This window comes from Tamandua tetradactyla, chromosome 25, assembly GCF_023851605.1.
Source record: "Tamandua tetradactyla isolate mTamTet1 chromosome 25, mTamTet1.pri, whole genome shotgun sequence".
NCBI classification, from domain to species: Eukaryota; Metazoa; Chordata; class Mammalia; order Pilosa; family Myrmecophagidae; genus Tamandua; species Tamandua tetradactyla.
The window spans coordinates 7,989,417-8,014,000 of NC_135351.1; the positions used below are offsets into that span (position 1 = coordinate 7,989,417).

The following is a 24,584-nucleotide window of genomic DNA, read 5'->3' on the forward strand; positions in this document are numbered from 1 at the left end:
CCACAGATAAATTCTTAGTGTGTTTAGCAGTTTGCCTATGTGCTTTTGTCTTTAGAATGCTGTAATCATGTTCTATGTCATCCAAATCATCCTTGCTCAGAGTGTCGTCCTTGTAACGGTTCTGGTCCATAAAGTGTTTGTTTCTAGCTCTTGATGAAATAACCAGAGAAATTGAAAGTAAGTGTTTGGGTACTTAAAGCAATTTGACATTGTCTTGACATCTACATGCATGATACTTTAATATCAGTTTATTGCTCTATTATTTACGATGAAATTCACACTTTTGAGGCATAGATTAAGATGAGTTAAGCAAATATATAGTCATTTAACCTTCCCACAGTCAAAGATAAAGAGCATTTCTGGCACTCCCAAAATTTCCCTCAGGCCCCACCCTAGCCAGCCACTGATCTGTTCTCTGTCCTTATAGTTTCCACTTTTCTAGGATGTATATAAACAGAAATGCACTATATATCTTCTTTGACAGCTCTCTCCTTTCACTAAGGGTAATGCTTTTGAGACTCACACGTTAGTATGTATGAGTAATTCATTTCTTCTAACTGCTGTGGCTATATAACAATGTGTTTAATCCATGCACTAGGTGTGGGCATTTGGACTGTTTCTCGTTTGAGGGCTGTCATAAACAAAGCTGTTATGAGTCTTTGTATATTGGTCCTTAAGTATGTTTCCATATTTTTGCATAAATAGTTAGGAAAAGAATTGCTGTGATATATGCTAAAGTATGTTTAATGCAGGGTTTCTCTGTTGACATTTTGAGTTGAATAATTCTTGTTTCAAAATCAACTGATTTTTATGTATAGTGATCTTCCTAAATTCGCTAGTTAGTTCTAATACCTCTTTATATACCTCATGATTTTTTATTTGGGCAGTCATACCCTCTGCAAATAAAGACAGTTTTACTTTTTCCTTTTGAATCTGTTAATCTGTTTTTGTTTCCTTTTCCTTCCTTTGTTTCACTGGCTAGCTCTGCTAGTACATTGTTGAATAGAAATTGTGAAAGTGGGCATCCTTGCCTCCAATCTGACCTTAGAAGGAAAGCAATCAGTTTTTGACCTCTGAGTAGATATTAGTTGCTGGTTTCTCATAGGTGCCCTTTTTTATCAGATTGAGGAAATTTCTTTTTATTCCTCATTTGTGAGAGTTTTTATGATGAATGGCTATTGAATTTTGTCAGTTGCATTTTTTTGTGTGTCTGTTGAGATATTCATATGTGTTTTTTAATCTGTTCATATAATGAATTACATTGATTGATTTTCAGCTGTTGAACCAACCTTGCATTCCTGGGATAAACCTCACATTGTGGTGGTGTAGTTTTTCTTTTGGATGTGGCTGGATTCTTTTAAAAATATTTTGTTCAAGTTTTTGTTTTTATGGTCATGAGGCATGTTGGCTGCAGTTTGTTTTTTTCTTGTAATGTCTTTGTCTAGTTTGGGTATAAGGATGAGCCTCATCTCATAAAACGATTTGGGAAGCATCCATTTCTATTTTCTGAAGGAGTTTTACAAAATTAGTATTATTTCTTCCTTTGTTGTTTGGTGGTATTCACCAGTGAAACCACTGGAATCTGTAGTTCTATTTATGGGAAGATGTTTAACTTCATATTTTATGTCTCTGATATAGGTTAATTATTTCTTCTTAATTAGCTTTGATATTTTGTGCCTAGTAAGGAATTTGTTTCATCTGGGTTGCTGAATGTTTATTAAGGTCACTGGCATAATGTTTTTCATAAATTCCCTTATTATCCTTTTGATGTCTCTGAGATCTTTAGTGAGGTCCTTTAACATCCCTGACATTGGTGTTTTCTATTTTCTGTCTTCTTTTTTTCCTTATTAGTCTATCAGTCAGTTTATCAATTGTTATTGATCCTTTCAAAGAATAATTTTTGGTTTTATTGATTTTCTCTATTATTTTTCTCTTTTCTATTTCATTACCTATGCTGTTTTCTTTTGTTTCCTTGATTCTATTTACTTTGTTTTAATTTACTTTTTCTTTGTCTAGTTTCCTAGGTGGTAGCTGAGATAATTGATTTGGGTCCTTTGTTTTCTAATATAAACATTTAGTGCTTTAAGTTTCTTTTGAAACACTCCTTTAATTGCAATCCACACATTTTGGTGTTTTCTATCTTTAATCTTTTCAAAATACCTTCAAGTTTCCCTTATGATTTCTTTTTTGACTTGTGTTATTTTTAAGGTATGTTATTTAACTTCCAATATTGGAGAGCTATTTCAGGTATCTTTCTATTACTGATTTCTGATTTAGTTCAGCTTTGGTCACAGAATATGCTTTGTACATTCTCAATACTTTTTTTTGAGATTTTTTTTACATTCTAGAATATGGTCAGAGGTAGTGAATGATCCATGTGTGTTAAGAAAAATGTAAATTCTATGTTAGAGTCTCATGTTCATAATTTTTTTTTAATGATAAAATTATCAGCAAGTGATGATGTGTTGGAGATTTTTTTTAAATTATTCCCTAGAAATCAATATAGAACTTACAGCTGAATGTCCATGTTTGCATTTGTCTTTCTCATTGCCTTGGTGACAAATGGTAACAAATGCTATCAGTATAGTGGCTTTCCAACTGAGCCTTGTATATTTAGTCTCGTGGTTCCACAGATGTTTGAGTCCAGCTAGAGTGAATGGGGATCTGTGAAAAAAAATTAATTTTAAAATATTTTATGAAGACAGTAAATGCAATATAAAATAACAAAATGTTAAATGTGGCCTTGTGACACCAGTCATACCCCACCTGTCACACACATCTCCTGGTATCACAGCACTCAGATGTGTGTTTTAGAAAGAACGGTGGTAGCACTACCACAGATAGATTAGATGGGGAGACAGAGGGAGACTACTTGGGTTTCTTGGACTAGTCATGTTGAGAGATGTTTTGTTCAGGGCTCAGGTGTGCAGTGATAATAGGACTAGAATGAAATCGTGGTGGTGAGAGAATTTCTCATCTCTGTAATGAGGTTATGACTGCAGTCAAACTTCACTCCCAGGTTTCTGCCTTGAGTCTCTAAATGAATGATGATCCCATCCATCAATAAGGAGAAATGAGAAGAAAAGCAGTAGGTGATTTGGAGAAGGGGTACTGGGTAGCCTTGGCTTAGGCCAGCCTGGTTTATTTCCAGGATGAACCATGCAGTAAATGACATGGAGTGACGTGGCCAATGGGTATTATGCAACTATGAGGTAGTATCACAGAGTGGATTCATTTTATTTTAAACTCTTCATTTCTGATCTCTCATATCTGAATCCCTATCTGGTCTTTATTTGCATCATTCTTATATCTGGAAAATAAGAACCTGTAGGAGTAGTTTAGTTAGCCTCATTTTTACTATAACAGGAAGTATTTCTTATCAAAGCAAAACCCAGATGATTTTAAAAGAGCAATAATGTTCTGGTTAATTCTTCCTGTGAAACACACCACTCCAAGCCTAGCAGCTTAAAACAGCATCATTGTTTTACTCTGTGTGCACAAATTCAGACAGAACGCAACGGAGATGGTCTGAGTCTCATTTATAATTTCTCAGGCCTCTGCTGGGAAGACTTAAACACTTTCCGGGGGTGATTTGAACAGCTGCGGGATGGAATGCTCTTGAGTCTTCTTCATCCCATGACTGCTGATGAGCTAGGGGGCTTGAAGACTCGGGCACTTCTCACAGCATGGTGGCTGAGGTCAAGAGGGACCCTTCTGAGAAGGAGCAGGCACCCTGAGAAGGCGTGTCCAGAAAGTAAGCCTTCCAAGAAGAGCAGGCAGTTGAAGTGGCCTTTTCTGACCTGACCTCAGAAGTCACATAGTCTCACTTCATGGTCCGCATTGATTGAAGCAATCACTTGCTCGCTGAGGTTCAAGGGTGGGGCTTGTAAGGAACTGTGGCCACAGATGATGACGCCAGTTTTCCAGGCTTAGAAATGTGTTGACTCGTGGAGGGAAAAAGAGACCAATCCTAGCTGCAACGGTCCTACTGATCATGATTCTTCTGAAAGTTTTGTACCATTGTTAGCAAAAAAGGAGTTCTTTGACTTCTTATAACATCCTGGGGTGGGGCTGGGGGGAGGCAGAAAATAAATTACTGTATTTTATCTAGTCAATTTTATTTTCTGAAATATTTCTTGTTATATAAAAAGGTATTTAGTCTAAAGTCTCCCTCACCTTTATCCCACATTTGCCCAGCTCTTTCTACATCCAAAATGAAGAAGACAAGCGCTTCTTTAAAAAGTTTTCAGTTTTTGAAACCTGTCAGAAACTTTTATAATAATATTCCATTATATGGGCACAGCATCATTTATTTAACCAGTTCCCTATTGGTGGACATTGTTTCCAATCTGAAACCGGAGAAGCCAGCCACTCCAAGACTATCAACTAATTCCATCCCCCTATCCTATTTTATCAACACCCCTTTCAACATGGAAAAGTTAGAAAGGGCATACCCCAAAGATTCTTATAGAGTAGGAAAAGGATCAAAGGAGAAGGAAGAGTTATAACAAAGAATTATAAAAGGATTTAACAAATGAGTACAACTGCTGAGTACTGATATTTTTTAGCCTCCAGTGTTTTGGAGCAGCTAGGAGGAAAAATCTGAAACTGGGGAATGGTAACCCATACCAAATTATGAAGTCTGTTCTGTAGCTTGTTGCTGGAGTGTACTTTGAAAATTATTGATTTTTCTTTTTTTTTGTATATATGTTATATTTCACAATAAAAAATGTTTAAATGAATGAAAAAAGAATCGAATACCCTAACTCTGCTGTTCATTCAGCGCTGCAGATATGGGGCTCCTGGGGGTAGGTTTTCTCTAAAAATTTGATATGTAAAATCAAAAAGGTTTCACAATCAAAGAAAAAGCCTAAATCAAGAAGCAACAGTAATACTCCCACCTTGCGTTTTTATTTTTTTATTTGCAAAGACAAATACAGAAAACTGTTTTAAAACTATCACCTATTATAATCATCTACATTACATCCCTCATTTGTACTATAAATAGTAGTATCACAGTGAACATTCACTGTCATATTTTTCATATTTCATTGTACTCTGTCACTTAACATTTATCTCTGTAATTGTGATTTTTAATGACTACATTAAATTGTGGTATGATTTTTAAGCCATTCCCTAATTTTAGACGCTTGGGCTGTTCCCATGCTTTTGCTTTTAAGTAATACTGCTATAATATCTTCCTTCATTTATCTTTTTGCTTCTGTCAAATGATTTCCTTAGGATAATTTCCCAGCTAAAATCATAAAGTTTCTGAACATTTCCATGGGTCTTCTTGTGTATTGCCATATTGTTTTCCAAACTCTTGTAAAAATTTTTATTGCAACCAGAAATGAAAAACAATGCGGGTGTCATGACTGGGTGGTATGAAATAAAGAAAAAAAAGAAAGAAAAAGAAATCTTATAATATGGTGTATTAGGGTTGTATTAATTTTCATGTATTTAGTCACCAGCATCTCTTTAGTAAGATTTTCATGCATCAGCATAAATTACTCTAAAATTTTTTGCCTCCCTCTTCAATGATTTCTAAGGCAGTCGAGAAGTGGTCAGAAGTTGCTGACCCTTGTTTATCATCTCCTGGGTTCCTGTGACAAATACTTTCCCTTCCTCCTCCTCACTGGGTGTTCCTTCTTACCTGCCCAGATTCTCTCAGCACTTACCTAGACACTTTAAAGTGTACTGTCCTTCCCACTTATTGGGCCATTCTCTTACTTTTTGTATCACTTTTCCTTTTGTGAACATTTTTTAAATGTATATACCCCTCCAGGAGCTCCCACCCCTTTGTGGCTCCTGTTGTGTTATACGCATCCTCATTGTTTCATGTAAGATGGTGAGAGTGGCCCCTGGTTGGAAGCTGACCCACTCCCCAGTGTCCTGCTCACAACAGCCCTGCCTGATCAGTGCTTGCAAATTCCACCTGTGGACCTCCCTGTATCATGTGTCTGTCCTCCTGCCATCAAAAGGCTTCCCTTGGTCTGAAATTTCCTTTCACCTTGCTCTATGTTTTCCATCAGTATTAGATTTCTACTGCTTCATAACAGCTTACCTCTGACCTCATATTTAGTGACTTAAAACAACACAAATTTATCATCTCCCAGCTTCCCCACATCAGGCAGATTCCTCTGCTCAGAGTCCCTCTAGGCAGAAATCAGGGTGTCAGCCAGGCTTCCTTCTCCTTTAGGGCTCAGGACCTCTTCCAGATCATCCAGGTTCTCAGCAGGATTCAGTTCCTTATTGTTGTAGGACTGAGGCCCTGGTTTGCTTGCTGGCTTTCAGAGGCCCTCTCGGCTCCTCGGGGTCACCCTCTGGTCCCAAATCTGTCACAACATGGCAGCTGCTTTTCTCTCCAGTCACCCAAGACAGAGTCTTCTGTCAAAGAGGCCATCATCCCATCATATCCACAGTCCTGCCCACACGTGGGGGTGGGCATCCCGCAGGGCCTGTGTACCAGGGGTGGATTCTGGGGCCACATCTCAAGAGTTCAGCCCTCCGCTGCATCCCACCTTACCTTTCATGTCCTGTTGACGTTATGCTCCTTTCATGAGCTCTCTGCTGAAGCTTTTCCAGCAGTCTGACTTGCTCCCTTGCCTTCCTTATGTGTAATGTGTATCTCCTCTCGTGGTCTGCCTGACATGTGAAATAAACCTTAGAATGTGTGGCATTGGCATCATCTGGACAGTAGGCATTCCCTGTGGAGTGAGCAGTGCTGGGTCTGCCTTTCACCCAGGCGTGGCTGCTCTCATCTCAAGGGTTGTGGTGTTTCAGGGAAGGGAAGGGGCCCTGAAGGCCTGGCACACTTTTCCGTTAATGTTGAGAGTAGACTGTGGTTTGTTTTGAACATACCTGCCCACCTAATAAACCGCTTGGGGACAAATGGTCTTCTCTCCCCACCCGGTAACCTGCACATAAGTAAATACTTGAGTCAGGGCATGTTAGGATTATAGTAAAAATTATAGCTCAGAGGCAACCACCAGGGCTTAATAGAGGCTGGAATGTAATCAGGAATGAAAGGTAATATTGGAGATAGTGGGACTCTAGAGTGGCAAAGAAATGTGGGGCAAAAGGAAAACAGAAGACTGAGCACACACTGAGATGTCTCTGTGCCCTCCCCAGAGCCTTCCCTCCAGCAGGCACCCAGTCCATGCTGCTGATAGTTATCAGGGAGTAGTATCTGTTTGTCTGATCTTTATAATTTTTTTTTTTTTAGTATTTTCTTACTGTGGTAAAATATACATAATATAATATTTACCATTATAACTATTAAGTTTACAATTCAGTGGCATTAAGTACACTGTCAATGTTGTATAACTTTTAGCCACTATTTCCAGAATGTTTTCATCACCTAAACTGTTATACCTGTTAAGCTATAACTCTCCATTTTCCTCTGCACCCAGACCCTAGTACCACTATTCTACTTTCTGTCTCTATGAATGTGCCCTTTCAAGATAACTCATCTGTGGAATATGGCAACATTTGTCCATTTGTGTCTGGCTTATTTCCCCAACATGATGTCATCAAGGTTTATGTATGTTATAGCATGTATTAGAACTTCATTTTTTTGTTTGTTTTGTATGCTGTATGGCGGGGGTCACACTTCATTCTTTTTCCATGTGAGTATCCCCTTATTGCAGCACTGTTTGTTGAATTTTTGTATGTTTGGGGCTTTTTTGTTTGCTTTCTTCTTTGTTTGTTTTGGGAGGTGCATGGCCGGGAATCGAATCAATTTTTTTATAGCTAAATAATATTCCATTTTATGTGGTAACATTTTGTTTATCCACTTATCTGCTGATGGACATTTGTGACATTGTGAATAGTGCTGCTATGAACATTGGTAAAAGTATCTGTTTGAGTCCCTAAATTCAACTCCTTTGGATATATACCTAGTAGTGGAGGTGCCAAGTTACGGTAGTTCTGTTTACCTTTCTGAGGAAGTGCCAAATTGTTTTCCCTAGTGGCTGCAGCATTTTACAGTTCCCACCAACAGTGCAGGAGGGTTCCTATTTCTCCACACCCTCAAAAACATTTATTTTCTATGTTTGTTTGTCTGTTGTTTTTTAATTAATGTCCATCCTGGTGGGTGTGAAAGTGATATCTCATTGTGGTTTGATTTGCATTTCCCTAGTAGCTAATGATATTCAGTGTCTTTTCATGTGCTTATTGTTTATCTTTTTTTGAGAAAGGTCTATTCAATTCTTTTGCCCATTTTTTAGGTCTTTTTGTCATGGTACCCTTTCCACTTTTTGAAACGATTGTTATGTTTCTAATTGTAGCTGGCGCCCAAGAGAAGATCGGCTGGGCCTTTGGCCTGGGGTTGGAGAGGCTGGCCATGATCCTCTACGATATCCCTGACATCAGGCTGTTTTGGAGCGAGGACGAGCGCTTCCTGAAGCAGTTCCGTGTGGCTGATATCAACCAGAATGTGAAATTTCAGGTAAAATGACTTCCAAGAATGAAGTAAACAAGAAAAATGGTTTTTAAGGATTCTTGAGAAGATCACATGCTTTGAAGTAAAAAATAATGTGGACGTGAAGAGGCTTTAAAGTTTTTATTGTTGACAGTTTTTTCTCTCTGTTTATTTTTAATCATTTTTATTCATTTATCCTGGAACTTACTAATATTTTTTTTCTGTTGTGCCCTTAAGACTATTTGATGCATTCATCGTTCTAGATATTGTAGTTTTCAAGTATAGCATTTCTTTTGGCTCGCTCTTTAGAATTTTCATTTCTCTACTGAAATTATTCATGTTCTACTCATTTTATCTTTTTTTTTCTTTAAAGTCTTTGACATATTCTTAATAGTCTTTTGAAGTCCTTGTCTGTTATTTCTAACAACATAATTATCTGCTGGTCTTCTACTGACCTTTTTTTTCCCTCTTTGTTATGGGCCATTGTTTTTCTGCCTCTTCACTTATACTTTTAAGTTTTGTTTTAAAGAACATAGAAACAGATATATGGTATTTACCCCCAGAAAGACCTCTTCCAATAACTGAGGTGACTAGAGGTAATCTTTTTGTTTCAATCAGGAGTTGGGCTTAGGGCTGGGTTGCTGCTTTATTTGATTTCATTTTCACTGCTGGTTTCATCTAGTGGGTAAGATTGGGCCCTGTATCAGCTTAGGCTCAGCACACCTCAGACAACAAATCTCTCTGCTTTCTAGCCTAACCCCAGCTCCTCCAACCAACAGCACTTAATCAGCAGCTATACCTTTATATGTTCAGGTTTTATTCTGGTAAATTGCTTTTCTTCCTAGATAACAGTTTTTTTTTTTTTTTTTTTTTTTTTTTTAAAGACAGAGAGAAGGAAGGAAGGAAGGAAGAAAGGGAAACATCTTTAAACATTTTCTTGTTTTATTGTATTTTGTTTTTCCGTTTTTTGTTACATGGGCTGGGGCCGGGAATCGAACCGAGGTCCTCCGGCATAGCAGGCAAGCACTTTGCCCGCTGAGCCACCGCGGCCCGCCCAGATAACAGTTTTTTGTACCTAGCATTAAAGTGTTAGCAGTTTTTCATTATTTGTACAAGGTAGTAATATATATATACATACATATATGTATACCATAAGGAAATAAGAAACTTGTTTTGTTGCTTAATCTAATTGACCTGTCCTAAGGGGAATGTTTCATATCAGTAAAAACCTATGCAAAACTTTCCCCAAAGTGAGGACTGATGGGGTAAAGAGGTGCTGGCAGCTTTGAGCTCCGGTTTCTCTGGCCTGGCAAGCCTGCAAGCATGTGGGAACCCTCTTGCTCTTGGCCAGAGGAAGCAAAGGTTTCTCTTCCTCTCTCTGGTCCCTCTAAATCATAATTTGCGCTCTTTTGGCTTCTGTGGTAGCCTCCTCAACCGTGGTCTTCACAGCCTTTTAAATCCATCCACCTAGCTGTGCTTATAGCAACAGTCTCTGAGTTATGTCACCCCCAGGCTCCCTCTATGGGATTCCCTTCCTGGACATCTTGGAAAATCATTGTTGAAAACTAGTAAGTAGGGAACACAAGTTATAATGCGATTTTTAGTTTTTGACATTTGTTTGCCTTCTTTTTGGGTTGAGTGCTTTGCCAGTTGTGTCTCACTAGCATCCTGGACCCGCACCTGAAATAAGTGGATAGACAATTTGGCTGGTTCATTATGCAGTTGTTGTCTTAGTCTGTACAAGAATCTTTGTTCCCTGAAGGCAGCTCCTCCCACACTGGGCTCATTATGGGCACTTGGGCATTGAGCACATGTGCTCCTGCCAACTCGTGCTGTTTTGGTACATCAAATCAATAATCCAGCCTTTATTGATTCTTCAAAAAATGTTTTTGTAGCAGCCTCAAATTCTGAATTAAACGTCGTCTTACACAGAGTAATATTTGTATTTGAAAAGGATTCATTACTCAGTACTGTAAATTATATTCACAAATTTTACTTAAGAATTACTAATTCAAAAAAAAATTACTATTTCCATGTCTGTCCATAGTGGCTCATGACATTACACTTTTAGTCCCCCTTCAGTGAAATAATTCCTTAATGTCAACTGTTGCCTTATCTCCCAGGCAAGATATTTTCCAGCTCTCTTCTATGGCCCAGACTCTTTTTCTTCCCAGTGCTGGCTACAACTGCAAACATTGCTCACAGATAGCGGGGTAGATGAGAAAGGCGGTATCTTCCATACCACTTCCGTGTTAGTTTGTAGAGGTCTGCTGTGACAAAGTACCACAAAGTAGGCAGCTTAAAACAGCAGAAATTTAAAGTCTCACAGTTCTGGAGGCCGGAAGTCCAAAATCAAGGTGTCGCAGGGCCATGATCCTTCTGAAACCTGTAGGAAGAATCTTTTCTTGCCTCTTCTAGCCTCTGAGGCTTACCAACCAGTTTTGGGGTTCCTGGGCCAGGAACATCACTCCGATCTCAGTCCATCTTCGTCTGACCTTCTCTCCTCTGTGTGTCTCTGTATCCAAATTTCCCTCCTATAAGGACCTCAGTAATATTGGATTTAGGGCCCATCCTAATCCAATATGACATCCTCTTAACTTCATTACATCTGCAAAGACCTATTTCCAAATAAGGTCACATACCAGGGGACCAAGGATTAGGACTTGAACCTGCCTTTTGGGGGGATACAATTCACCCCATAATATCACGCTATACAAGATAATAATCATAGTTAGTAGTACTGCTCATTTAGGTCTTGCTCAATGTCACATTACGTGAATTAACTTAATCATCTCAGGATCCTCTGAGTTTAGCTATGGTTATTATCTCCATTTTATAGATGAGGAAAGTATGTGTAGTCATCTTAATATCAGTGTTACTACAAAATGTCATTCATTAAGGGTTTAAAGGAGCCATTTCATAAAGCTTTATCTGAAGTCTAAATTTCATAAATTGATTGATTATTTGGAGCCAAAGGATTTAAACTTTTCTGAAAAATTCAAAGATTGTCATCTAATTTACATAACAACAAGGGGCTAAGTTTGAATTATTTAACTTAAGAACTTATTAGTAGCAAGCTAGCTATAATCAGTATTTCTCAAACTAGTGTGCGTGAATTACCTGGAGGATCTTATTAAAATACAAGGTCTGATTCAGGGGGTATGGGTGGAGCCTGCAATTCTGTCTCCAACGAGCTCCAGGTGATACTGAAGCAGCTGGTCCACAGCCCACATAATGAATTGCCAGGCTCTGAGTAGTGATGGGCAAAATCATTTAACTTGTCAAGGCCTCAGTTCCCCCATCTTAAAAATGAGGTGATTTTGATGGTGATTGTGCTCACTTCCTCCTCTTCTACACTCATGTGTGGCACCTTCAGCATGTAATCTTGTATCCCATTGCTTTCTTCTTCTTGCCCTAAATTTTGTTACCATGAATCACCAACAGAGCTGTAATACCACTACACTTTTTTTGGATGAACTCCACTCCCTCTCTCTCTTTCTGTTTCTCCCTGTTAAGCCAAGGGCTCTAGGTGAATAAACTCATGCATTTTAAATGCATGTTTAAGAAAATTATTCGTTGATCAGAGATTTGCTTGTGCACTCTAAGTAATTTGCGAAGGCAAAATGCTAGTGTTTAAATAAAAAAAATTCGACTAGAGATGATGAAAGATGAAACTTAAAGGGCAGAGAGTTTGGTAGGCATTAGCAGATGGTGACTATGAAAGGGTCTTGTGTCACCTGAATCGTAGCAGAGTCCAATCACATTGATCCTTAGCCCACCCTACAGGACCAGGCATCAGTAGAGAATGTATTATTACATGAGGACTGGGCGAGTCTAAAGGCCAAGGCTGGCCCTTTTCCTTTATCTATGGCTTCTAGCAACCAGAGTTCAGCGCACCATATGTTGTTATTTTATCAAGTACTTTATAATACTTACCATTTGTTGAGTGCTAAATGCTATACACTGAACACTTTGCTTTTATTACAGCTTTTATTTACCATAATCCTTTCGTTGGATATATAGACCAATATCACAGATTATAAAATAGAGGCCTGTCACCATTATGTAACCCAACTGTAATAACTCTACTAGTAAATGACAAAGCCAAGATTTGAACCCAAGCTAACTCCAGGGAGCTCATGATATTGAGCTAGTAAGCTATCCTGAGGCCTATACTGAAGCACTGGGCTAGATGCTCGAGTCAGTAAGGTGAAATCAACTTTTCCTGCCTTCATATTGTTTCTAATCCAGAGGAGAAGACGGATTTATCAACAAATATTTATAGAATAATGTGGAAGTACAGTGATGAAGCCATCACTTCGTAGATGAATGTAGTATTTAACTAAGATATTGACCAATGAATGTCAAAGTCAACATTTCCGTTTTCATCTCCTTTTAATCCTTTTTTGCTAGTTGATTTTTTAAATCCTCTATGTCTCTCCAGAATTGTATTAGGACTTGAGCCTGTGCTTACTTGCTAATCTCCATGGCTTGGAATAGTTCCTGAATCTAGTTTTGCTGTCGTTATCATAAGTGTTTTCTGATAAGAGATTTAATGCAGGATTTTACAGTGTTTCCTCACTCTACTGCCAGATAAATCTAGCCATGAAAAGCCCACCAGTTTCATGATGCTGTGATGAAATTATCAAGCTCAATTTTTTTTCACGTTTCTATGCGTATTTTTCCCATCTCATACACACACACAAGAAAAAAAGCACAAATATTTGTCTTTTCCTGCAAAAGGGATAACATGGAAACATCTTGTATTTGCTTATCCCAAAAGAAGCTGAAAAAAAGAGAAAGAGGAAGAAATGGGCAAGATGGCCAACCACAGAACCTTTTATATGTGCCGAGAAGTATTATTAACTGACAAAGGAGGAGAGATGTAGTGATCAAGGAACTAGACATGTTTCTGTTGACTGCATGTTCTACCAGGTGGTTGCATGCAAATCCATGTGGAATACAAATATTGGCACGTCATCCATGCCCCCAATGCAAGTTCAGCCTGGGTTGAAGCCAGAGAATGAGAGAATGCAATGGAATATCTGAATGACTTGTGTCATTTGACATTGTACGTCCAGTGAGGCAGCTTCTGGAACCTCCACATCTAATTTCTGTGAATCTTGAGGAGTCCACTTTGCTTTGACAAACACAGGCCTGAAACCTCCAGTACAGTCCTTAGTACTACTGTCTAAAAATAGGCAGCATTAAGACCCACTTTAGCCTAAGGGTCATGAATTTTAAGTGAGCCCAGGCAGCTTGGTGTTTATTTCTCAAGCAATGCTCCCTTTGTGGTGGCAGATACCTAGTAGGGGGTCATTAGCTTTAAGCAGGGTGTAAGTTTGGCTAAGTGAATACAAGAGAGAAGCAAGGGAGTTAAATATATATTCAAGAGAATTTTGCTAGATAGAGAAATAAGTGTGGATAAGAGAGGGACCATGTGAAAAGGTGGTGGGATTTATAGATTACCACTCCTAGGTAGGCAGGTGTAAAGATTGTTGGAGTCAGATAATGGAGGGATGAACTTAAAAATTGGTGGTTAGAGTTCAGACTCCTTGAAATTGAGATTTAGGATGGGTTCAGTTGCTGATCATGACAAGGTCAAATATGACTATGGGAGTTAAAGGTTAGGTTGGTGGATAAGACATTCTAAGGGGAGGAGGTCAAGGGACTTGAGAGGTCAGGGTATTTGAAAGAGGATCTGTGCAGAGACTGAAATCATTAAGAATGAGTTCAGGAATCATACAGTGAGCCAGAAGCTGAGATCCTTAAGGCATGATAGAGAGAAACCTGGTGTTGGCAGATGACTGAAACTGGTGAAAGGATCAAGGAAGACTTCTGGATTTCACTAGCTTTCCTATCTTTCTTGCCTCCAAACAAACTCCACAGTCCATGTGTCTATTTGGTATGTTATACAGAAGGCTTGTATACCTGGTCAGTTTGGATGAGGTCTTTATAATCTTGCTGGCGGCGCTCTTCGTCAGTTTGAAGTGTCACTCTCTGAGCTGGAAATGAAGAGACCTGAGTTCTAGCTCTGGTCTTAGCACTGACTGCCTGTCTTGCTTTAGCGAGTCAGTGTGCCTCTCTGGGTCTCAGGTTACTCAGTTGTAAAAGAGGGGGCTTAGCCAGATGATTTCCACACCAAATTTCTTACATTTTTGTATAATATTTCAAAGACCTAGGAAGCACCTCAGATCATTGTCATCACCTGTTTTTCCTTAGGTCTGCTATGCTCCACCTAACAGTGGTCCCTCTACTGAGAGAAGCAATTGTGACATCATGATTACAAGCATGGCCTCAAGAGCCCAGGAGCCTGGGTTCCAATCATGGCTTTGCTGTGCCTGGGAGACTCTCTATAAGGTGCTCATCTCTCCTCTTTGTGCCTCAGTTGACTCATTTGAAAACTGGGAATCATAATAGTGCTTGCATGTATGCCATTCATTTATAATAGAACCAATCACATTGTAAGTATTAATAAATGTTAATATATTCTCTACACTACTACAAGAACATGGAGTGTTCTGAAGACAGCAGCCAGTCGTCTCAGGAATCCTGGTCCTTCACGCCTGCAGTTTCCATTATGAGCTTGCTTCGTCAGCCTTGATGTTTCATAGCCTAGCCTTCCCGCACTAGGACATTTCAAGGGCACATGACCTCCTGAGCTCCGTGGATGGCAGCCCCATGTTTGTCTTAGAGACTTTGTCATCAGAGGTCCATGCACTTATGTTGGCTTTTTTTTTTTTTTTGTATGCTGTATGTTGAGGCCACATTTCGTTCTTTTTCCATGTGAGTATCCTGTTATTGCAGCACAATTTGTTGAATTTTTTGTTTGTTCGTTTTTGTTGGTTTCTTTTGTTTGTCTGTTTGTTTGTTTTTTTGAGAAGTGCATAGGCCAGAAATCGAACCTTGGTCTCCCACCTGGCCGGTGAGAATTCTACCACTGAATTACCCTCTCATCCCAGCTTTTTATTTTTGTGAAAACAAGGCATCTTGTGTTAGGTTTGACATGTTTAGAAAATTGCAACCACAAACTTCTTTCTTGTTTATTAAGACACTTTAAAAATAATTACAGGATTCTCAGCCTCTTCTTCAAATTTCTTTTAGGGTAGTTTTGAAGGATGTGTTCTGTGAAAATTATATGTACACACACTCAATATCCTCATTACATTTTCTTGGCTATTAACCTTATGGAAATGTACAAGAGCTTCCTATTTATAAACAACATATTAAGCCTTAAATCTTGCCAGCATCCATAAAATTTGACAAATTATGGGCAATATATTTCAGGAATTGCTATGTCACTAGAAGAGGCTGTGGTATTTCTGTCTCTGAAACCAGAAGGATACTTTAATATTATACCAAACCATCTAAACCGGATACTAATAGTGGATGGATCATAAAGTTGAGTTGCTGTTTTAGAAAGAGACCATCAAAATAGGGACCAGAAACAAACACAAGTTTGAAGGAATGATTTAAGAAGAGACAGCTATTATAAATATGTGTGAGTATGGGTAGATCAATGGTGTTTTCCAGTTGTGAATATGAGATGTAATGATTATCTGGTAGCAGTAAGGATGCTTTCCTGTCCAGCTAAGAAAAGGTCCAACTGAAAATGGCATATGTGGAAGATGGATTATATGACACACTATCAGGTAGCCCTCAGTGAAGCCTACATTTTGCTCCCAGGCCTGTCTCCTCTTGACTGAAAGGTGGCGGCAGGAGCACCAAGCCTCACCTCATACAACAGGGTCTGGAGACTGAAAATGGAACACTTTTGTTTTCTTTTTCAAATGAGCACAGTTTTCCAGGAGTCCCCAGCAGGCTTTCCTCACATTTCCTTCTCATGATAGTTGGAATGGTCTGTGAAGTTAGCATGGTGTTTTCTGATATTTAAACCAAACCCTTGCCAATAAGGCTTATGCTGTTGCATGATTTCACAACTAACACCACCAAATATGTACAATTAGGTTCAATACACAAAGGTATCTCTTACAACTATAGCCATTTCTATGAATAATCACTTATGAAATGGGATAATAGAAAGTACCAAAAACTATTGCCAGCCTAAGATCTTTATCTTTGCTGGCTTGTGCTTGACATCCCCTTGGAGTACCCTTTGTTTAGTTGCATGCTTTCATCCATAGTCAAATGTAAAATACTCCTTTTGTCTAGAACTGGCTGTGCCTTCTTCTGTAGGATGACTGAATTGGGTAAGTGGATGTATATGGCTGTAGAACAGTTTTTTTCTATCTTTAGAATTGAGCATATAGAAATCAGCTAAGTTTAGTTATGGCAGCCAAAAAGGGGGGGAAAAAGAGTCTGAAATAATAATTTCAAGGTCACTCAACCTAGGAGTGAGCCTCAAATTTATCAGATCAAATGTTGATCAGGGCCGCTTCAGATGAAAATTTCAAGGTTCTTATTAATATTCTGAGGATCAAATGAAAGCAGTGTAGTTTCCCTTACTGAGATTAATTAGTCAAGATAGGTAAGTGTGATTGTTCTGTGTTTTTAATTTGCTTTATCCTGTACAAAAGAAAAAGTAATCTCTCCACTCTTTCAATTAGAGATATGTTCTGCTCCTTTACTCAAAGGATAAGGGGAGGGGAGCGTTTGGGTTCATCTGAAATGTTAGAACTTAGAGGCCACTTGTGTTTAGACAAAGAAATGGGAATTACTTTGTGTTTACATTATCACAGAGCATTTCAAACTTTGCTCATTTATATTGGCATTCTGTGTGTGTAATCATATGTTCTTGAAAATGAAGAATGTGGTTAAAGCAAGTGGTAATTTATATAGTGGATAGCTTAATTATTCTTTCTATTAACTTGGCTAAGTAATGAATCAAGTGTTTTCTTTCAATGTGAGGGAAGAATTTATTTTCTAAAAAGCCTCCCTGTAAGATTTATAAATTATAATGATAGGTTATAATTCACTACAAGGATAGTGAATTATAAATAGATGGCCTTTATAAGAGTCCACTTGGCAGAATTTGAACTCCAGGTTAACTGCTGTTTGAAGACCAGATATCTATTTTATACTTAATTTTATTCATTTTTAAAATGATGAAATATTTTGAAAGTAAAGAAGCTAACATAGAACCTTGTGCTCCCCACCCAGCTCTCTCCCTCTATCACATCCTGGGATTTTGCCATGGATTCTTTATTAAAGAGACTAAAGAGTACCAATGCAGTTGAAATGTCTCTGGCTACTGGAAGATATCCATTCCCCTTCCTGCTTTCCTTTCTAGAGGCAACCACCAACTTCAGTTTGGTGTTTACGCTCCCATATTTCTTTTTATGCTCTTTCTGCATTTACATATATCTGGAAACAATTTATAGAATTTTTTCAAAATTGATACTAAATGGCCAAAGACAGCAAAATAAAAATCCCGAGAAATTTTGGGAGAAATTTGATGAGCAGACTCTAAAATTTATATGGAAATGCAGAGGACCAAGAAGAGACAAATAAATAAGTAGACAGATTTGCTTAATACATCAAGTCTTTAATCTTGATCCCATATTCCCAATTATTCAAAAGTAAATTCCAGAGAAGTTGTAGATCTTAATGCAGAAGGCAGTTTATTATCTTACTGCCTTTGATTTTTAAATTTTTATTGACGTAAATTGAATTTGGGATACTGAACTAAATGAACTATGGTAATATAAAATTAAAGCCTAATTAGACATCTGGTCTCGAAGTTTAAGGAAGTATTTACTTTAAGTGGTTGCAGTAGGTTTTTCTTAAAGCCTTTTATCAAGTTAGTCATGAGTCCTTCTATTTCTAGTTTGCTAAGAGTTTTTATAATGAAAGGATGTTAAAATTTATTAAACCCTTCTATATCTTTTAGGTGATTTATTGCAAGATTTATTTGCCTTTATTCTGTTAACATAATGATTGCAGTGATTGTTTAAAGCATTAAACAAGTTTCTGTTCCTGAAACAAACATAACTTGGTTGTGATATATTTTTAAATATACATCTGGATTTAATTTGCTCATATTTGTTTAGGATTTCCATATATATGTTCAGATGTAAGATTGACCCGAAAGTTTCCCTTTTTAAATGCCCTTATCAAGTTTCAACATTAAGGCTATGTTAACCTCATAAAACTATTTAGGATGCTTTTCCTTTTACTGTTCTATGGAAGAATTTTTTTTAATTGATACTGTTTTTCTTTCTTAAATGTTTGATCAAATTTATCAATGAAGTCATCTGTACCTGGAGTTTTCTTTGTGGGACGGTCATGTTCACGGACTAAATCTCCTAATAGTTGTTAAACTATTCTGATTTCTAATTTTGTGTCATTTTGATACATAGTATTTTTTTCTAGGAATTTATCCACTCCATCTAAATTTTCCAATTTACTGGGGTAAAGTTGCTTATAATACCCTCTTAGCATCTCAACATTTTTAGAAAACCTGCATTTTTGTTTTTAAGCTGTCAATAGGTAAGCATGTTTACTGACATTTTATCAATTTTTGTACTCACCATTTTTTGCTTGCATTTCAAGCTTTCTTTTAGTGTTTGATTTCCTTCTTATTGTGGTATACCTGTTTCAAATATTCTTTCTGTGAGGAATTTGAATGGTGGATTGTTTTGGTCTTTGAATCTGAAAACACCTTCATGTTGCCCTCATTCTTGAATGATATTTTAGCAGGGTATAAAATTCCTTAAGTAACGCATTTAGGTCATTATTAGCTACAGGATAATTGGTATTATTTGTAAGTGATTATTTTGTCACCCTTTATTATCACTATGCTACTTTTCTAGATACAGATCTATTCTTTGAGTATATTCTAGTGTGGTTATCTTAGGTTTTATATATTTATGTTCCTGAGCTTCAGACAATAGAAGGAGGAAGAATAGTTGATTCTAAGACCCTTTGGAAATTATGCATGTAATTAGCTTATGACACACAAGAAAACTTCACCCCAACATCAACTTTGAAAGTATGGGGGAAAAAATTATCTAGAATTTAGAAGCCTTAGGCTTTAGTCCTTCTTAGCTAGCTAGACACTAACTATTTTGCCCTGAGTTATTCACCTGACCACCCTGTTACTAAGTTCCGTAGCTGGTAAATAGGTTTAGTCTGATAGTCTCAAAGACCATTCCATATTCTGTGTGCTACGAAAGTGAGTGGAATTTCCTTATCTCTTCTTTTGTATTCCTCAGATTAGCTTGTTACTCCTGATGTTCATTTTGAATGAATTTTACTAGTTTAAAAAATGTTTCTTAGGAAGATAAATTATGGCTGTTCATAGGAAATTCCTGCCAGATGGTGGAAATATCTGAAAACTGACTTTGGGTTCTAAGATCAAAATGAACAAAAAAGAGATGGTAGCATGACATCAGGGAAGGAGAACCAAACCTTTAGCTTTTAAAACCATCCCTTTAAAACTGCTGTTTATTAAGGAGCTTCAAGAGCTATACCACCATGGGTGTGGGCACCCTTATCACCCCCCTCTGTGGGGGTAAACATGTAGTTAATTTCTTATTTCTCCCAAAGCAGTAGACATAAGCTGCACCCCCATGGGTGTGGATATCCTAACACTTCCCTCTGCAGGTGTAGACATGTAGATCATTTCTCATTTCTCCCAGAGCAGTAGTAAAGGCAGCAGATATTGTTGAAGAATTCCTTCCTCAATTGACTCATGGTAATCTAAGCCAATGGTGTAGGACACAAGCCCCTCTCTATGCCTTTCTCTCTGCTTCTGTCTTTTTTTTTTTTTTTTTTCTGGCATAGGCAGGCACTGGAGTGGAACCTGGGTCTCCAGCATGGCAGGCGAGAACTCTGCCTGCTGAGCCACCGTGGCCCAACCTCTGCTTCTGTCTGTGTATCTGTCTCTGCTGTTCTGTGTGTGTCTCTCTCTCTGTTTCTCTTGCTATCTTTTTCTATGTGGCATTTTCTGTCTCTGTCATTCTCTGAATATGTGGTTCTGATCTGACTTAGTTAGCAACATAGCAAGGAAGAAATGGGTCCAGACTGCATGAACTTCACAAAGGGAGTTATTTCCCTGATGATTATTGACCCCATGGTTGAGAAGTATGTAGAATTTGATAGAATTTGTTCCAAACACAAAAACATTATCAGCTATTCATTCTGAAAACTTTCTGGAGCACCTGCTTCATGCCAGGCCTTGTGCTAGACACTAGGGATACAAAGAGAGCTGTTTCCTGCCCTCAGATAGCTCATAGACTAATGGAGTTTCATTAATATGATGTATAAGTGCTGTGTTATAGGTAGGCCTAGAAAGTCTGGGTTCAGTGGGGGTATAATTGGCTGAATTATGTATGCTCCCCCAAAAGACAGTTCAAGTCCTAACCCCTGGTTTAATGAATGTGACCTTATTTGGAAAAAGGATCTTTGAAGATGTTAGTTAAGAAGAGGTCAAACTGGATTAAGTGCACCCTAACCCATGATGACTGGTATCCTTAAAAGGAGAGGAAACTGGACACCAACAAAGAGGAAGAAGACAGCCGTGTGAGAGAGGCAGAAACTGAATTATGCCACAAGCTAGAGAACACCATGGATTGCTGGCAAGCCACTGCCAGCAACCTACAGACTTCAGAGGATGCATGGCCCTGCAGATACTTGCTTCTGACTTCCGGCCTCCAGATTTGCCAGACAATAGGATTCTGTTGTTTAAGGCCACCCAGTTTGTGGTACTTGTCATGGTAGCCCAAGGAAATGAAGACAGGAGGTAATCTGATTAGTGACGGGAAGAGAAGCCATAGTCTGAGATTCAGTTGAGAGTGTTTACAGGGAAGTGGCCTGAGATAGAGTGGGAAAGACATTCAAGAACAAATTTCAGGATGTGAAGATCAAGGGTTTGAATTTTCTCTGGAAGGCAGTTGGCAGGACATCAAATTTTGTGTGACATGATGAAATTTCTCTTTTAGACAGGTGCTAGTGCTGGAAATATGGAGGATGGGTTGGGAGCAGTGAGGCTAGGCATCCACTCAATGCCTAGTGTAGTGACTTGGGAAGAAATGATAGCAAAGCAGTAAAGAGACTAGATGGTGGGGCTAGGGTTTGAAAGTGTTTAGGAGACAAATGAAAAGATCTTGGGGCCTAATGGATAGCAGAGATGCAGTGCCATCCAATTTAACATCCAAATTTGCAATCCGGCACCATCTGAGCTTTTGAGGGGCCCCTGTTGGTAACTGTGCTGCAATAACAGGTGCACACTGAAACCAACCTGGGCGTCCTGGGTGCACAGTCACCATAGGTCAGGATAAGCAGGAAAAGATGATTCCCAGGCTTCTGATTTGGAACCTGGGTGGATGGGAAACTGGAGGAAAAACAGATTTGGAAAAGATCATGTGTCCAATTTTGGTCAAGTTGAGTACATGAGTGTAAAAATTTAAACATAGGGTGTTCTGGCATCACTGCTCTTGTTGTTTTGTTTGTTTTAAAACAGAATAGTCAGGTCCTCAGTTGAGTGATGGCTGAAGTTATAGCTGTGCCCAAGCAATAACTCAGTCCAAGTCAGAAATGATTGTGGAGGATAATTCAAAGCTGAGTCCTTTTGAGAGAGTGGTCCAGGGCAGGTTAAGACTGGGGGAGTGCATATCATTACCAAGTAAGATGTAGCTGATTAGTGTTCCAACCTAGTCTTGGAGGCCTTGGGTTGGGGCAACCTAAGGACCAAAGGACACATCAGGCATGGAATTAGACATGAATTTTAATAGGACTTATGGACAGGAGAAGATCTTCCATTGTGGCGGCTGCCATGGAAATGAAGGTTAGCTCTCTGCTAAGGGGGCCGGGGAGTGCAGGGGCTTATAAGGATTTAGGACAAGGGTGTGAGAGCAGAGTTTCAACAGGGTCTCCTCACACAGGGGTTTGTAGGTTTGTTACCAGCAGTGATGATCAAAGGAAGGGAGTTTTAATGCCTTGTTTATGTTACCATTTGTAGATTCTTTCCCCCCTGAGGAAGTCTAATGACCTTTAACATCTGTCCCTGTCATGTAGCAGCTCCATACAATGACTCGCTCTTATATAGTGGGGAATCCAGGTCCTGGTTCCCCACAGTTAGCAAGTACTAGCATGGGTTGGTGTTGGAGGTTGGGGAATTACTGTAAGAGGACAAAGTACAAAGGCCAACAGATAAGATAAAATTGAGGCTTCCTACAGAAATGAGGGTACATTAGCAGAGGTGGAGGGGGCGGATAGAGAGGGCATTGCAGGGTCAGGCGTATATTCTTCTCCACTGGTGCCTCCTCTGCTCTCTGGACCATCTGCTGTGATTCCTTAAAGATGCTCAAGGCTCACTAACCTTGCTTTGGAAAAGCTGTGCAAATTCTACTCATTATTGAAGGCTAACCTCAAGTTGTTAAGACAAAAAATTAAAAATTCGCAGTTGTCTTAAGCATTCAGAAAGAGCTTCTCTCAGGGTGTTTCTGTATTTTAAACAGAAAATTGTTTCTTCCTTGTCCAAGGACTAATAAGTGAAAGAAAAAGAGTTTGAATAAGATATTCTTGTAAAAGCTATCCATATTTAACTGTTCAGAGGAGCTTCTTAATGTGTTTATTCTGGCGGACACGTGGGAACATGGGACAATATTGGAAGTTGGTTTGCATTCTTTATTTAAAGCTTCAGAATCTTGACTATTATGGCATACTTAGCATTCTGGTGGAATGATAGAAACCATAACATCATTTCTCTTTTTTTTTCCCCCACTCTTATGGGCTTAAATATGCATATTTAACATTGTATTACCATGATTGCATCTTCAGAAGGTAATTCATCTTTTTTCTGAGATGATGCAGATTTCTAGTTATATAGGATTTTTTCTCTCCTCACCCAGTTTCCCAATTAGCACCTTGTTAGCTACACACCTGCAGCACAGAAAATTGTATTGTGTTGTTTAACTTTAAAAAAAAAAAAAAGAGAGAGAGAGTGAAAACTACACTCTGCTAATCAGTTAATTTAATCTTAAAGGAAATGATGTCTCTGGGTGTGGAGGCTCTTTGTGATTGCTGATTCGAGAACCCACCCTAATTATTCAGTAGATTCTAGAAAGAAAGCAAGAAAGTTTATTGACAGGTCCCCGGAACCCAGGGAGAATTTCTTCCTAATCCTGGCAGCTAGGCATACATTTCCAGTTCCGAATCACCAAAGTCAGGCCTGACGAGAGAACTGTTCCATCAGTTTCTGTAAGTTTCTTTATGGAAGAGACCCTGAGACACTTCCATTCCTGGACCAGTGGGAAAGAATGTTCATTTATCATCTCATTCTGTGATTAGCTTTATTTCCTAGAATAGAAGAAATAAATAGATTCACTGGCTGTTTCATTTTCCAATTTTTCATCAAGACATGGTAACTTTACACTTAAATGGTTATCCATTAATTACATTTGCTTTCACATAGTGCATCTATTAAAGGCAAATGTGCAGCCATTAGTATGTAAATTGAACTTGGGCTCTGAACAAATGAGGTAGAGCCTCAAACATTATTTATCGACTAATTAGCTTTATTGTAATCAGAGGAGCGTCTATAGGAATGTATAAAATTCCATGAGGTGGGCCTGTCAATTTCATTTTGGTCTGACTTAATTTATGCCTCTTTTCTGACATGTGGGTGAAATACCTTTATTTCAAGATGATTTCGATGCTTACGTAACTATTAAATAATAATAGACAGTTTAATGGAAAGGATTGTTGAATCATATAAAAAAATAAGGTCTCCCAGAAACATGGAGGGACTCCTAGCCCTGTGAATCACAAAAATAGAAAAGAAAGCACAGTAAGACCATGATTAGATTCTTCTCCAAGTTTGGCATTTTTGGAGACAGTTCCATGGAATCCCGAGCCCTCTGGTTTTAACCCACTTTCACGCTTCTCCACTGCCCATTGCCCCAGTCACCCTCCTACATGGCCCAGTAGTTTTTTCTCCCCATCAGTTGAGGTGCATTGCCAGCTGCCACAGTTACTTGAGGTCTTAGTTTCTTGGCTGCTAAAACAAATACCATACAATGGGCGACTTAAACAAAGGGAATGTATGGGCTCTCCATTTGAGGCTGGGAGAAGCCTGACTTCATCAGCAAGGCCATACTTTCTCCCATAAGACCATGGCATTCTGGGGCTGGCTGCCAGCCATCCTTGGTCCTTGACTTTTGTGTCACATGGCAATGAACAAAGTGGTGTCTTCTTCCTC

At 38.7% G+C, this 24,584-nt stretch overlaps 1 protein-coding gene and 1 long non-coding RNA gene across 7 annotated transcripts in view; one reads left to right on the top strand and one right to left on the bottom strand.

The window, feature by feature from the left end:
* Positions 1-24,584, top strand: part of FARS2 (phenylalanyl-tRNA synthetase 2, mitochondrial) — a 611,740-nt gene that overhangs the window by 336,344 nt on the left and 250,812 nt on the right. For all 6 annotated transcript variants that reach the window (XM_077143769.1, XM_077143770.1, XM_077143768.1 and 3 more), the window contains exon 5: positions 8,289-8,449. In XM_077143769.1, coding sequence (XP_076999884.1) covers positions 8,289-8,449 — 161 coding nt within the window. The remainder of the gene's footprint in view (positions 1-8,288; positions 8,450-24,584) is intronic.
* Positions 3,461-14,874, bottom strand: LOC143669175 (uncharacterized). The gene is made up of 2 exons (XR_013168763.1): positions 14,354-14,874; positions 3,461-4,060 (listed from the first exon to the last, which is right to left on the bottom strand). It is a non-coding gene; the product is annotated as an uncharacterized LOC143669175 (long non-coding RNA).